This window comes from Giraffa tippelskirchi, chromosome X (assembly GCF_054371585.1).
Source record: "Giraffa tippelskirchi isolate mGirTip1 chromosome X, T2T-mGirTip1v1.2.pri, whole genome shotgun sequence".
Taxonomy (NCBI): domain Eukaryota; kingdom Metazoa; phylum Chordata; class Mammalia; order Artiodactyla; family Giraffidae; genus Giraffa; species Giraffa tippelskirchi.
The window spans coordinates 31,849,274-31,864,871 of record NC_137289.1 but is presented as its reverse complement, the minus strand read 5'-3'; the positions used below and the strand labels follow the sequence as shown (position 1 = coordinate 31,864,871).

General features: G+C 39.3%; 1 protein-coding gene across 1 annotated transcript in view; it reads right to left on the bottom strand.

Annotated features, from left to right (window-relative positions):
* Nucleotides 1-226: 226 nt before the first annotated feature.
* Nucleotides 227-15,598, bottom strand: part of LOC145535593 (uncharacterized) — a 35,221-nt gene continuing 19,849 nt past the window's right edge. The window contains exons 3-5 of the mRNA XM_081564022.1: nt 6,458-6,595; nt 4,469-4,511; nt 227-940 (exon numbers count right to left, since the gene is read on the bottom strand). Of these exons, the coding sequence (XP_081420148.1) occupies nt 914-940; nt 4,469-4,511; nt 6,458-6,595 (208 nt within the window). The 3' untranslated portion in view covers nt 227-913. The remainder of the gene's footprint in view (nt 941-4,468; nt 4,512-6,457; nt 6,596-15,598) is intronic.

Below are 15,598 nucleotides of genomic sequence, written 5' to 3'. Positions count from 1 at the left end.
CCACGACATTGCAAAGATTTGGACACGACTGAGCGACTAACACTTCCAGTTTCAAAATGAGCTCTATTACACTGGTCTTCTTTATGTACTCATGTAGAGGAAGGATCCTAAATCCTAAAATTACAGAGCAAAAATGAGGAGTCAGGAAAGCAGAGGAAGCTATACTGACATAATTTGTAGTCTGGAAACTTCCAAAATGATTAAATGCAATGTAAACACCAGTAACTAAGATGCTGAGTGGATGGTGCGGTTTAATTGACATGGTTTTGGTAACAGTTGCCAGACATCCTGGGAAAAGGCGTTCGTGTGACCCCCACCTCCACAGTTGTAATAAATTATTTTTATTGAGGTACAATTGACATACATTATTTTCTAGGGTTCCAAAATCACTGCAGATGGTGACTGCAGCCATGAAATGAAAAGACACTTGCTCCTTGGAAGAAAAGCTAAGACCAACCTAGACAGCATATTAAAAAGCAGAGTCGTTACTTTGCCAACAAAGATCCGTCTAGTCAAAGCTATGGTTTTTCCAGTAGTCATGGATGGATGTGAGAGTTGGACCATAAAGACAGCAGAGTGCAGAAGAATTAATCCTTTTGAACTGTGGTGTTGGAGAAGACTCTTGAGAGTCCCTTGGGGTGCAAGGAGATCAAGCCAGTCAACCCTAAGGAAATCAGTACTGAATATTCATTGGAAGGACTGATGTTGAAGCTGAAGCTCCAATACTTTGGCCACCTGAAGGGAAGACCTGACTTACTGGAAAGACCCTGATGATGGGAAAGATTGAAGGGAGGAGAAGTAGACGACAGAGGATGAAATGGTTGGATGGCATCACCGACTCAGTAGACTGAGTTTGAGGAAGCTTTGGGAGTTGGTGATAGACAGGGAAGCCTGGCATGCTGCAGTCCATGGGTCACAAAAGTCGGTCATGCCTGAGCGACTGTAATGAATGGAATTGACATACATTAGTTTCAGGTGTATAACACAGTGATTCAGTTATCTTATATACTGTGAAATGATCACAATAAGTCTAGTTAACATCGTCACCACACCAAAATTTTTCTTATGAGAACTTTTAATAGCTACTCACTTAACAACTTTCAAATAGAAAATACAAATATTATAAACTGTAGTTACCACAGTGTACATTACACATTCCCCCTGTGACTTAAGTTTGTACCTTTGAACCCCTTGACCATTTCTCCCACCTCCGGCAACCACCAATCTGTTCTTTTGTGTGAGTTTTTTCTTTTTAATTTTTTTTGGCGGATTGTTTTCATAGTTGTCCATGTAATAGTGAGGTCATACAGTATCTATCTTTATGACTTATTTCACTTAGCATAATGCCCTCAAGGTTCATCTATGTTGTAGCATATTCAAGATTTCTTTTTTGTGGCTGGATGTATTCCACTGCATATACAGGCATATTTCACTTATTGTGCTTGACTTTACTGCACTTTGCAGATAATGTGTTTCTTTTTCACACATTGAGGTTTGTGGCCACCTTGTATCTAGCAAGTGTACTGGTGCCATTTGTCCAAGAGCATTTGCTCACTTCTTGCCTCTGTCACATTTTGGCAGTTTCGGCAATATTTCAAGCTTTTTCATCATTGTTATATTTGTTATGGTGATCTATGATCAGTGATCTCTTACTACTGCAAAAATATTCCACCTTGCTGAAGGCGCAGATGATGGTTAACGTTTTTTAGCAGTAGTTTTAAATTAGGGTATTTATGCTGTTTTCTAAGACATAATGATTTTGCACAACTAATAGACTACAAATACAGTGTAAAAATGACATTTATATGTATTGGGAAAACAAGAAATTCGTGTGGATGACTTTGTAGTGCTATTTGCTTCACTGCTGTGGTCTGGAACCAAACTCACAGTATCTCCGAGCCATGCCTGTATACACATGTTCTTTGTCCATGCATCCGTGGATAGACAGTGAGGTTGTTTCCTTATCTGGCTATTGCAAGTAATGCTGCAGTGAGCACGGGGGTGCCACACTGTGGTTGACCTTGTTCTAAAACGCCTAGTTCCACTCTCCTGCCTTAGAACACTTGATGATGTTGGGATCTCCTAGGTGAGGAGACGGGCTGGTAGGACTTATGGTGTTTCACCACTCCAGGCAACATCACCGTCCATCTAGAATCCTGAACCTGAGGGTAGAACCGAATCAGCTGACAGTGTCCTGAGCCCACAAAAGCTGGAGGGTGGGGACAGGTTGGCGTATGCAGAAATGACGGTGGTCTGCCTCTTTCCCTCCAAATTATTGGCTGGGAAGAAACTGAGTTGGAATGGAGTTGAACCTAGTTAGGTGAACTTTCCTTAGCATTCAAGACTAAAATATTAAGGCAGTATCCAGAGCTTCAGCAACTCTCATGTCCCAGTAAGACAAGTCACAAGCCCCCTGAACCCCCTTGCCAGACCACCTTTCTAACTCTCAAGAGGTTAGGTGGATAAAAGATCCCCTCAGTCATCGTTCTGTCTATAAAGCCAACATGTTCCTTCCTATTATTTATTTAGTTCAGACTGAAGATGGGTTTTTAAAATAGGTGCTGTTTCCCTCACTATGACTTTGAAAGGGGTTGAGTTGTTATCACACTCAGCTCCCCCCGAAGACCAGGGTAACACTGTCCATAGCCAGGAGGGAGAGAACGGCTGGACTGCTGTTAGAGCACTAACATTTCTTTACCCTGTTACCAGGCAAAGCGTTGACAGCAAGGACACGGTACTGTTCGCCAGCGGGCTTACATGTAGGACCCGGAAAATAATCCAAGACAACTAAAAGTGAGAGGACAAGAGCAAAGAGTAAGCCTAGACCAGAGCTTGGCACGTACAGTCTACCAACACGAAGGATGGGCTGGAGGGAGGGATGCAGCATTAGCCTTCCTATGAGGTTTTAGCAATAAAATAGTTTCTTCCATTTCATCACCAGCATATAGATTTGCATGTTGCGTTTTTCTCTTAACTGCTCAAGGCTTACGAATGGGAGGGCCAAGTGTTGGTGATATCAGAGGGCTGTAATTCTCAGACATATGTCCCCTGTGGCCATGGGTCACCCTCTCGTCCTAATCCTGGATGGACCCCATAGGGCCACATTGTTTTCAGGCCCATCTGGAATTGGGTGCCTCTGCTGCCACTGCAGCCCCAAACACCCAGGCACCCCATGCCATCCTTGTCTCCTCCACCTGTGCCTTCCTTTGTGTTAGGTTGGTTTAGCCTGGCAAGGGCCCATGTCTACAGCATTCATTTTGTTGCCCCTGTCTTGAAAGACCTGTTTTCTATGACAGTTTTTCTAAACTGTTTTTCTGCCAGATTCAAATTTTTCATAGCACCTCAAGAACAGTTCACCAAATGCCTGATGGATGAACTGAATAAATGAAAACAGAACACTGTGTTTTTTAAGGCGTTTTGGGCGTATTTTCAGAAAAGATGTGAATTCTCTTGTTTACTTGCTTTTATATGCAAAATGGGGTTAGTACTGTATGGATAAGAATTGCTGAGGGCTTCCCTGGTGGCCCAGTGGTTAAGAATTGGCCTGCCAATGCAGTGTACATGGGTTCGATCCCTTGTCTGGGAAGATCCCACGTGCCACAGAGTAACAAGTCTCATGTGCTGCAACGACTGAGCCTCAGGGCTGCAACTACTACAGCCTGCATGCTCTAGGGCCCATGCTCCGCAATTAGAAGCCACCATATGAGAAGACTCCACACCACAACTAGAGAGTAGCCCCTGCTTGCTGCATCTAGAGAAAGCCCATGAGAACTAATGAAGACCAAGCCCAGCCAAAAGTTAATAAATAAAACTGTTGTCAAAAAGAAAAAAAAGAATTGGTAAGGAATGTCAACCTGGTCCCTTTTCATGAGGTGACATCCCTGAGTCACTATCACTAGGCCTGCACTTCTCAGACACATGTAGGTGAAAGATGGGGTGGGGAAAGTCTCGAGTGAGAGAACGCTGTGCTGCAAAACGGGGCCGAGCTCCATTCCTGATGAAGAGTTCAGGCACGAGCCTGGACTCTAAAGGAATCTTCCTAAGAAACTACTGTTCATAGGATTTTCTGGGAAGGCAGCATCCTAACATTCCCCTACTTTTGTTCTAGATGCTCCAAATTCTGTTCACTGTTCTTCCTCTATGTGGAGGATTGAGGGGAACAAACCATTCTGGCCCAAAGGAACTACTGCTTCAAAGGAAACACAGGAGACTCCATCAAGCCCAGAAAGGCTCTTCTCCCTTTTCTCCCCTGCCCCCACCACAGGAGCCATATTATTGTGTCATCTCCGGCTCAGGAGTGACAGTCATGCCTTCAAAGGTATTGTCTCATTCAGAATCACTGAGAGGACCCCAGTGCCTGACGATTAAACACTAAAAGGGAACCTTTCCATTCAGTGCTGCGGGAAGCAAGAGGGCAGCCCTGCTTAACAGTCCAGATGAATGGATCATTGAAAAGAAGCAGCGAGACCTCGGCTTTCTTCATGCCGTCTTCCTCATGTGACACTGCCAGGCTACAAACAAAAAGAAAAATGAACTGAGGAGTTACCGTCAAATTTTTGGGCACAGTAATGGTAATAAGTTTATGTTGAAAAAAGAATGTCTATCTTTTAGAGAAACATGCTGAGTTGTTTATACATGAAATGATACGTGGGTTTTGTTTCACAATAAATGTGGAATGCTGACAACTTCCCGTAAATTGATAATTGTTCAAGTTGGTGATATGTACATGGTAGATCATTATGCTATTCTCCATACTTGTATATATATTTGACCTTTTCCATAATAAAAATTAAAGAAAAAAACCTGGCCTTTTGTGCTTCCTTTACTTTTGCTGGGCTTGTTCTTCATCTTCCTTTTGTTATCTTCATATGAAAAATAAAACACATTAAAATTGATAAAATGTATACCTCTAAAACGTTAATATCTTTGACCAGGTAGACATGCTTTTGCTGTCCCATTTGTTATATCACAGAGATTTATTCATTCAACATTTATGTCATGAACCGTGCTAGGCATTGGAAGCATAGACATTAAAGTTATACTGGGTATTAGATTATATTAGGAATTATTAACTTCACTGGTTGAGATAATGGTACTGTATTTAAGAAGATGTCCTTTTTTTAATGAGCTGCATACAGAAATTCTTAGTGTATTTTACCTGGAATATGTCAAGGACAAGAAAAAAATCCCTATCTGAAGCAAATGTCAAAATGCTAACAGATGTTATACCTCAGTGAGTGACAAGCACTGTATATGGCCTTAATAACACAACTCCCTTCGCTTTTCTGGATGTTTGAGTATCTTCAGGCTGTGTGTGTTTGGGGGGATGCTTTCCAGGAGCTCAGTCTAGTGGAGGAGACAGAGGGAAGGGGGTCAGCAGAATCTGAGTGACAGGGAAGTTGGGGGGGTGCTCTGGGTATAAGAGGAGTCTCACCATCAGGCTGATTTGGGGAGGGTGGGTGAGGAATGGTTGACCATGAAAAGGTGACTCTTAAGCTAGTTCCTTCTAAAGTCAGTTTAATTACAAGAGTAATGCACATCCATCCATGCAGCAAGTAGGCCAAGACACATGCAAGGAGAGATTGGCAGTGTAGGCAGCCGAACTCTGTACCACATGGCAGAGTCAGGAGAAAGGACGTGCAAGATGAGGAGATGAAAGTCACTCTCAGGCCACACTGGACAATGCAGGAGAGCGCAGTGTACATGTGATGAGAGATCCACCGATCAACAGGGGTCTGACTTGACCCTGAGGCCACGGAGAGCTATGGGAGGATTTTAAGCAGGGACTGCCATGCTGAGATCTGTGCTTCAGGAAAACTCAGTCTTCCAGCAGGAAGGAAGAAAGGTAACATCAGGGGAAGGGGGTCTGTCTGTAATGTGTCCCCAGAGGAGGCACCCTCTGTCGATCGCCAGCCAGGGGAGGGCACAAAAAGGGGGCTTTGTTGTGATGCAGCCCCATAGGAAGTGTCTTCCAGAAATCAGCTGCTGGCCTGAAGGGTCCCCTATGTTGTGCCTCTTTGAAAATCGCACAAAGCTGCCCACTGAATGTGAGAATCTCTCAAAAGAGCCGCTCCACTGGGCTGATGCAGCCCCCTATGGCCTGGTTTGGCACCACACGTCTCACGGACTGACCCCAACTTGGTTGGGTGCCACAGGCCTTGTGCAGCTACACACCACCACTCTGGAGTCACACCGCTTAGCTCTGAATCCAAACTGTGTGACCTTGGGTTCAGGCGGTACTTATAACCTGCTCGGGCCCTCTGTCTCCCCAACTCTAAGATGCGTCCTACAGTGACTGTGTGGAGCACACAGCAATGGTGGTATCAGGCACCTAGCAGGGTCCCTGACAGAAAGTCAGTGCGTGTTCAAAACCCTTGGCTATTATTAAGTACCTTTTTCTAGTATTAAGTTTTACTTCTTGAAAGCAAGGTGGGCAGAATGATATTGGCTTTCTCACCACTGGAGTCTGTCAGAATCAGAGTCGCTGTCACTATCGTCACAATGCTTCTTGTGTTTTCTTTTAGATGACTTTTTCTTCTTCCTTTCCTTGGATCTTTCTTTTGAATGACCAGACTTCTTTTTTTCTTGTTTTCTTCTGCATAAAATATAAATAAAGTTTTATTGGGAATCTTCAATGCCAAAGCGTTACTGCCCACAATATAAGGAACTACTTCTCCCAAAGACAAGCTTCCAAAGAGCGCATTAGTGATGTGCACACAAATGTCACCTCCTCTCCCCCACACCTGCACTAAAGTGTCATTAAGAATGACATACTTGAGGGACTTCCTTGGCAGTCCAGTGGTTAAGCTCTGTACTTCCACTGCAGGGAATGCCGGTTCAATCCCTGGTGGCAGAAACTAAGATCCCACATGCCATGCAGCATGGAAAAAAAAAGAGAGAGAGAGAGACAGAGAGAGAGAGACATGAAGAGAGGTTTAAAGAATTTATCAAGAGAATTAATGACAAAAATGATTAATGTCCTCCAGGATTAAGGTACCTAAGAGGCTGTCTGACCAAATCCCTGTCCCCCTCAAAGGCAGGCTGGCTGATAGAGCAGCCCCAGCTCTGTCTACCTGCTCCTCCTTCTCTATTCCAACCCAGTGGTAGAAGAGGGGCCACATGTGAAAGCGCAGTGAGTGGAACCACTTCATCATCAGGCCAGCGCAGAGCTTGTCACGGAGTGACACTGAGCAATTCCACCCCGGTTTGACTTCTTTTAAAAGGGGGATGATGATAGTGATGAGGGAGCAGGTAGAAACAGGATAAATCAAGTACAACGTCAAGCACAGGACTCATGGTTACGAGCTATTCTTAATATTCAGGATAGTCACGTGCCCCAAGACACCTGTAAACAGCTCTTGTACAACCATAAAACCCTCAGTCTGGCCTGGCTTTCGTGTGGCACTTCTCAGTGGAGAAAGGGAATTCCAGAAGTTAGAGGAGAGACAGAGGGGGAGGGGAGGGGAGGGAAGGGGTAGGGTGGAGAGCAGGGAGGGGAGGGAGATGAGGTGCAGGAGAGAAGGGCAGCGATGGGGAAGATGGAAACTCTTCCTGATCTACAACACAGGCCCAAGTAAAGGGCAAACATGCCCCATTGTAGGGTGCCTGTAGCCAGAGGTGGGGAGCTGAGTCCAGCCCTGTATGCAGAGCTCCACAGTTACCTTCACCGTCAAAGGAACGGCCCCTTGCCCCACTCTTCAAGGTTGAGTTGCCTATCTAGATTTGGGGGGATAAAAACTCGATTTCAATTCTATCTATTAAGAAAGAATTAAGTATTTCACTTAGATCTACTAAGCAATGTCATGGGTGTTTTACATGGTCTGCTTCATTAATAAAAAATAAAAGAAAATCTACAAAGAAAGTGTTATCAACATTCCCATTTTACAAATGAAGAAACTGAGAAACAGGTATTATTAAAGTTACAAGTTAGTGAAAGAGATGCTTTTTGGAAAGTGTATTAATCTATACTTAGTAAACATTGTGGGAAAGGGCATTATCTATCTAGATTCTTGGGGAAAAACTCGTTTTCAATATTCTGTATTGAAAACAACAAAATTAAGTATGTTACTTAGATCAAAGCAATGTCCTTTGTGTTTTACATGATTGGGTCCCTTTAAGAGAAAAGAAAATCTACGAACAAGGTGTTATCAACATTCCCATTTTATAGATGAGGAAACTGAGGCACAGAGGTATTAAAGAAGTTAATAGTAAGTGAAGGAGATACTTTCTGGTCAGTAAATTTATCTATACTTAGTAAACTTTGTGGAAAGGGCATTGGTACATAGATTGTCAGGGAAATAAAACTCGATTTCCAATCTATTTAAGAAAACAGAATTAAGTTTGTTGCTTAGATCTCTGAAGCAATATACTCAGTGTTTTACATGCTCTGCTTAATTTAGTTAACAAAAATCTATGGGGAAAGTGTTATCAACATTCCCATATTACAGATGAGGAAACTGAGGCACTGAGGCATTAATGAAGTAACTAGTAAGTGAAAGAGATGCTTTTGGGTGAGCGTGTTCATGTATACTTAGTAAACTTTGTGGGAAAGGGCATTATCTATCTAGATTGTTGGGGGATAAAATCGACATCTATACTCTCTATTAAACTTGGTTGGAAAGGAAATTGTGTATCAAGTTTGTTGGGGGAAAATACTCGATTTCAGTTCTATATTAAAAAAAATCAAAACGAAGTATGTTACTTAGATCTGCTAAGATTTTCCTGGGTGTTTTATATGCTCTGCTTCATTAAAAATATTACTTGAAAATGTTAACAATATTCCCATTTTATAGATAAGGAAACTGAGGCACAGATGCATTAATGATGTTACTAGTAACTGAAAGAGATGCGTGTTGGTAAGCGTATTTATCTATACAAGTAAACACTGTCGGAAGTGGTTTGTCCACCTAGATTGTTGGGGGAAGAAAACGACTTCTATTCTCTCTCTTGAAAAAAACAAAATTAAGTCTGCTACTTAGTTCTAATAAGCAATGTCCTGGGTCTTTAACATGCTCTGCTTTAATTAATTAAATAGAAAATCTACAAGAAGCTGTTAGCAACAATTCCCAATTTACAGATGAAGAAACTGAGGCACTGAGGCATTAATGAACTTACCAGGAAGTGAAACAGATGCTTCTTGGTGAACATTTTTAATCTACATTTATTAAACTTTGTGGGAAAGGGCATTGTGTATCTAGATTTCTGGGGAAAGTTACTCGATTTCAATTCCATTCCAAAAAAAAATCAAATTAAGTATGCTATTTAAATCAACTAAGCAATGGCCTGTGTGTTTTACATGCTCTGGTTCAGTCAATTAAATAAAAATAGACAAGGAAGGTATATCAAAATTCCCATTTCATAGATGAGGAAACTGAGGCACAGAGGCATTAATGAAGTTACCAAAGTGAATGAGATGCTTTTGATGAGTGTATTTATCGGAACTTTGGAAACTTTGTGGTAATGGGCATTAACTGTCTAGATTGTGGGCTATATAAATCTCAACTTGAATTCTATTTTAAAAAACCCAAAATTAAGTATGTTACTTAGCTCTACTAAACAATAATCTCAGTGTTTTAATTGCTCTGTTTCATTTAATTAAAATATCAATTAGGAGGGTGTTATCAACATTCCCAAATTATAGATGACAAATCTGAGGCAAAGGGGTATTAATGAATTTACTAATCAGTGAAAGAGATGCTATTTGATGAACATATTTATGGACATTTAGTAAAACTTTCACAAAAGGTTAGAGTATCTAGATTATTTGCAAAAGAAACTCAATTTTAATAATTCAATATAAAAAAATTAACTATGTCACTTAGATATACTATTCAATGTCCTTAGTGTTTCACATGTTTGGGTCCATTTAATTAAAAAATATATATGAGGAAGGTATTATCAATATTCCCATTTTATATATGAGGAAACTGAGGCATAGAGGGATTAAAAAGTTAATAAGTGAAAGAGAGTCTTTTTGGTCAGCAAATTTATGTATACATTTTAAAGTTTGTGGAAAGGGCATTGTCTATCTAGATTATTGGTGGGAAAATACTCGATTTCCAATCCATCTATTAAAAAAAAATGTATTAAGTATGTTACTTAGATCTACGAAGCATGTCCTGGGTGCTTTCCATGCTCTGTTTAATTTACTTTAAAAAATCTACCAGGAAGGTGTTATCAACATTTTATACATGAGGAAACTGAGGCACAGAGGCATTAATGAATTTAGTAGTAAGCGACAGACATGGTTCTTGGTGAGCGTACTTATCTGTACTTAGTAAACTTTGTAGGAAAGAGCATTGTCTATCTAGATTGTTGGGTAAATATACTTGATTTCAATTATATATTTTTAAAAAATCAAAATTCAGTATGTTACTTAGATCTACAAAGCAATGTCCTGTGTGTTTTACATGCTCTGGTTCATAAAATTAAATAAATATTGACAAGGAAGATACTATCAACGTTCCCATTTCATAGATGAGGAAACTGAGGCACAGAGGCATTAATGAAGTTACCAAAGTGAATGAGAAGCTTTTAGGTGAGAGTATTTATTGGAACTTTGTAAACTTTGTGGTAAAGGGCATTAACTATCTAGATTGTGGGCAAAAAAACTCGATTTCAATTCTATTAAAAAGAAAACAAAATTAAGTATGTTACTTAGATCTACTAAACAATGTCCTGGGTGTTTTACATACTCTGCTTCATTTAATTAAAAAGAAAATCTACGAGGAAGGTGTTCTCAACATTCCCATTTCATAGATGAGGAAACTGATTCATTAATGAAGTTACTGAAGAAACTGAGTCATTAATGAAGTTACTAGTAATTGAAAGAGATGCATTTTGGTGAGCATATTTATCTATACAAGTAAACATTGTTGGAAGGGGATTGTCTGCTTAGATTCTTGGGGAAAAATATTGACTACTATTTAATTTGAAAAAATTAAGTACATTACTTAGTTCTAATAAGAAATGTCCTGGGTGTTTAACATGCTCTCCTTTAATTAATTAAATAGAAAATCTAGAAGAAGGTGTTATCAACATTCCCAATTTATAGATGAGGAAACTGAGGCACTGAGGCATTAATAAAGTTACCAATAAGTGAAAGAGATGCTTTTGGGGGAGCGTTTTTATCTATACTTAGAAAACTTGTGGGAAAGGGCATTCTGTATCTAGATTATTGTGGAAAGTATCACACATTGAAATACTCGATTTCAATTCTGTATTTTAAAAAATCAAAATTAAGTGTGGTATTTAGATCTATGAAGCAATGTCCTGTGTGTTTTACATGCTCTGGTTCAGTCAATTAAATAAAAATAGACGAGGAAAGTGTTATCAGCATTCCCATTTCATAGATGAGGAAACTGAGGCACAGAGGCATTCATGAAGTTGTCAACGTAAATGAGAAGCTTTTGGTGAGTGTATTTATCCGAACTTTGTATATTTTGTGGTAAAGGGTATTAACTACCTAAATTGCAGGTGATATAAAACTGGATTTCATTTATCTTTATTAAAAACAAAAACAAATTTAAGTATGTCACTTAGATCTACTAAACATATCCTGGGTGTTTTACCCGCAATACTTCATTTAATTAAAAAGAAAATCTACAAAAAAGGTGTTATCAACATTCCCATTTTATAGATGGGGAAACTAAGCCTAGAGTCCTTAATGAACTTATTAGTATCTGAAAGAGATGCATTTTGTTGAGCATATTTATCGATACTTAGTAAAATTCTTGGGAAAGGGCGTTAACTATCTAGATTGTGAGCAAAATAAATCTCCATTTCAATTCTGTTTAGAAAAACAAAGTTAAGTATGTTAGTTAGATCTACTAAGCAATGTTCTGGGTGTTTTACGTGCTTTGCTTCATTTAATTAAAAAGAAAATCCACAGGGAAGGTGTTATCAAGATTCCCATTTTATAGATGATGATACTGAGGCTACTGCTGCTGCTAAGTCGCTTCAGTCGTGTCCGACTCTGTGCGACCCCACAGACGGCAGCCCACCAGGCTCCGCCGTCCCTGGGATTCTCCAGGCAAGAACACTGGAGTGGTTTGCCATTTCCTTCTCCAGTGCATGAAAGGGAAAAGTGAAAGCGAAGTTGCTCAGTCGTGTCCGACTCTTAGCGACCCCATGGACTGCAGCCTACCAGGCTTCTCCGTCCATGGGATTTTCCAGGCAAGAGTACTGGAGTGGGGTGCCATTGCCTTCTCCGGATACTGAGGCACAGAGGCCTTAATGAAGTTACTAGTAACTGAAAGAGATGCGTTTTGGTGAGCACATGCATGGATACCTAGTAAACTTTGTGGGAAACTGCACCGTCTATCTAGATTAATGGGGAAAAACAACTCTATTTCAATTCTATTAAAAAAAATTAAGTATGCTTCCTAGATCTACTAAGCAATGTCCTGTGTGTTTTACATGCTCTGCTTCACTTAATTAAAAAATCAACTAGGAAGGTGTTATCAACATTCCCAATTTATAGATGAGGAAACTGAGGCAAAGGGGCATTAATGATATAACTAGTAAGTGGAAGAGATGCTATTTGGTGAACGTATTTATGGACATTTAGTAAAATTCCACAAAAGGTCACTGGCTATCTAGATTGTTGGCAAATAAAACTCAATTTCAATTCTATCGAAAAATAAAAACCTGAATTAAGTGTATTACTTAGATCTACTATGCAATGTTCTTGGTGTTTTACATGCTCTACTTCATTTAATTAAAAAGAAAATCTACAAGGAAGGTGTTACCAACATTCCCATTTTATAGATGAGGAAACTGAGGTTCAGAGGTATTAATGAAGTTACTAGAAAGTGAAAGAGATGCTTTCTGGTGAGTGTATGGACCTAGACTCACTAAACTTTATGGGAAAGTGCATTGTCGGTCCAGATTATTGGGGAAAAAAACTCGATTTCAACTCTCTCTTCTAAAAAAAAAAAAACAAAATTAAGTATGCTACTTACATTTCTAAGCATGTTCTTGTTGTTTTACAGGCTCTCCTTCATTTAATTAAAAAAAACTACGAGGAAGGTGTTTTCAACATTCCCATTTTAAACATGAGGAAACTGAGGCACAGAGGCATTAATGAAGTTAATAGCAAGTGAAAGAGATGCTTTTTGTTGAGCGTATTTGTCTATATGTAGAAAACTCTGTGGGAAAGGGCATTTTCTATATAGATTATTGGGGGAATAGACCTGCTTTCATATCTATATATTTAAAAAATAAATATTTATTTAGATCTACTAACCAATGTCCTGGGTTTTTACATGCTCTGCTTCATTTAATCAAAAAAAAAAATCAACTAGGAAGGTGCTGTCAATATTCCCATTTTATAGATGGAGAAACTGAGGCTAGAGGCCTTAATGAAGTTACTACTAAGGGAAAGAGATGCGTTTTGGTGAGTGTTTTTATCAATCAATTCAGTTCAGTTGCTCAGTCCTGTCCGACTCTTTGCGACCCCATGGACTGAAGCATGCCAGGCTTTCCTGTCCATCACCAACTCCTGGAGTTTACCCAAACTCATGTCCACTGACTCAGTGATGGCATCCAACTATCTCATCCTCTGTCGTCCCTTTCTCCTCCTGTCTTCCATCTTTCCCAGCATCAGGGTCTTTTCAAGTGAGTCAGCTCTTCGCATCAGGTGGCCAAAGTATTGGAGTTTCAGCTTCAACATCATTCCTTCCAATGAACATTCAGGACTGACTTCCTTTAGGATGGACTGGTTGGATCTGCTTGCAGTCCAAGGAACTGTCAACAGTCTTCTCCAACACCACAGTTCAAAAGCATCAATTCTTCGGCGCTCAGCTTTCTTTATAGTCCAACTCTCACATCCATACATGACTACTGGAAAAACCATAGCCTTGACTAGATGGACCTTTGTTGGCAAAGTAATGTCTCTGCTTTCTAATATGCTGTCCAGGTTGGTCATGACTTTCCTGCCAAGGAGTAAGCGTCCTTTAATTTCATGGCTGCAGTCACCATCTGCAGTTATTTTAGAGCCCCAAAAATAAAGTCTGCACATTGGAAGTGGTCAAACAGGAGATGGCAAAAGTGCTTGCTTTTAGTGAGCATATTTAACTATGAAAGGGTGGGTCTGTCCAGATTGTTGGGGGAAAAAACTCGATTTCAATTCTCTCTATTAAAACAAAAAAATTAAGTGTGTTGCTTAGACCTACTAAGCTATATTCTGGGTGTTTTACATGCTCTTCTTCATTTAATCAAAAAGAAAATCTATGAGGAAGGTGTTATCAACATTCCCATTTTATAGATGAGGAAACTGAGGTACAGAGGCTTTATCAAATTTACTAATAAGTGAAAGGAATGATTTTGGTGAGCATTATTTATCTATACTTAGTAAACATTGTGTGAAAGGGCATGGTCTATCTAGATTTTGGGGGAAAATTACTCTTTCAATTCTATTTTAAAAAATTAAGTATGCTACTTAGATCTACTAAGAAATATCCTGGGTGTTTTACATGCTCTGCTTCATTAAATTGAAAAGAGAATCTACAAGGAAGGTGTTATCAGCATTCCCATTTTACAGATTTTACAGGAAACTGAGGCACAGAGGCAGTAATGAAGTTACAAGAAGCGAAACGGATGATTTCTTTGAGAGCGTATTTATCTACACTCAGTAAACTTTCTGGAAAAGGGCACTGTCTATCTAGATTGTTGGGAAAAAAAAACTCAATTTCAACTCTCTTTTATAAAAAAAAGAAATTAAGTATTTCACTTAGATCTACTAAGTAACACCCTTATGTTACTTAGCATGTGTCATATGCTCTGTTTAATTTAACTGAAAAAAATCAAAGAAGAAGGTGTTATCAACACTCCCATTTTATAGACGAGTAAACTGAGGCACAGAGGCATTAATGAAGTTACTAGAAAGTGAAAGAGATGCTTTCTGGTGAGTGTATGGACCTAGACTCACTAAACTTTATGGGAAAGTGCATTGTTGGTCCAGATTATTGGGGGGAAAAACTCGATTTCAACTCTCTCTTCTAAAAAAAAAAAAAAATTAAGTATTACAAAATTACAAAATTAAGTATTAATTACAAAATTAAGTATTACAAAAATTAAGTATTACAAAAATTAAGTATTACATTTCTAAGCATGTTCTTGTTGTTTTACAGGCTCTCCTTCATTTAATTAAAAAATATCTACGAGGAAGGCGTTTTCAACATTCCCATTTTAAACATGAGGAAACTGAGGCACAGCGGCATTAGTGAATTTAACAGTAGGTGAAAGATACTTTTTGGTGAGCGTATTTATCTATAATTAGAAAACTTCGTGGGAAAGGGCTTTTTGTATCTAGAACCCACTTTCAAATCTACCTATTAAAAATATTAAATATGTTATTTAGATCTACTAAGCAATGTCCTGTGTGTTTTACATGCTCTGCTTCACTTAATTAAAAAATCAGCTAGGAAGGTGTTATCAACATTCCCAATTTATAGATGAGGAAACTGAGGCAAAGGGGCATTAATGATATAACTAGTAAGTGGAAGAGATGCTATTTGGTGAACGTACTTATGGACATTTTGTAAAATTTCACAAAAGGTCACTGGCTATCTAGATTGTTGGCAAATAAAACTCAATT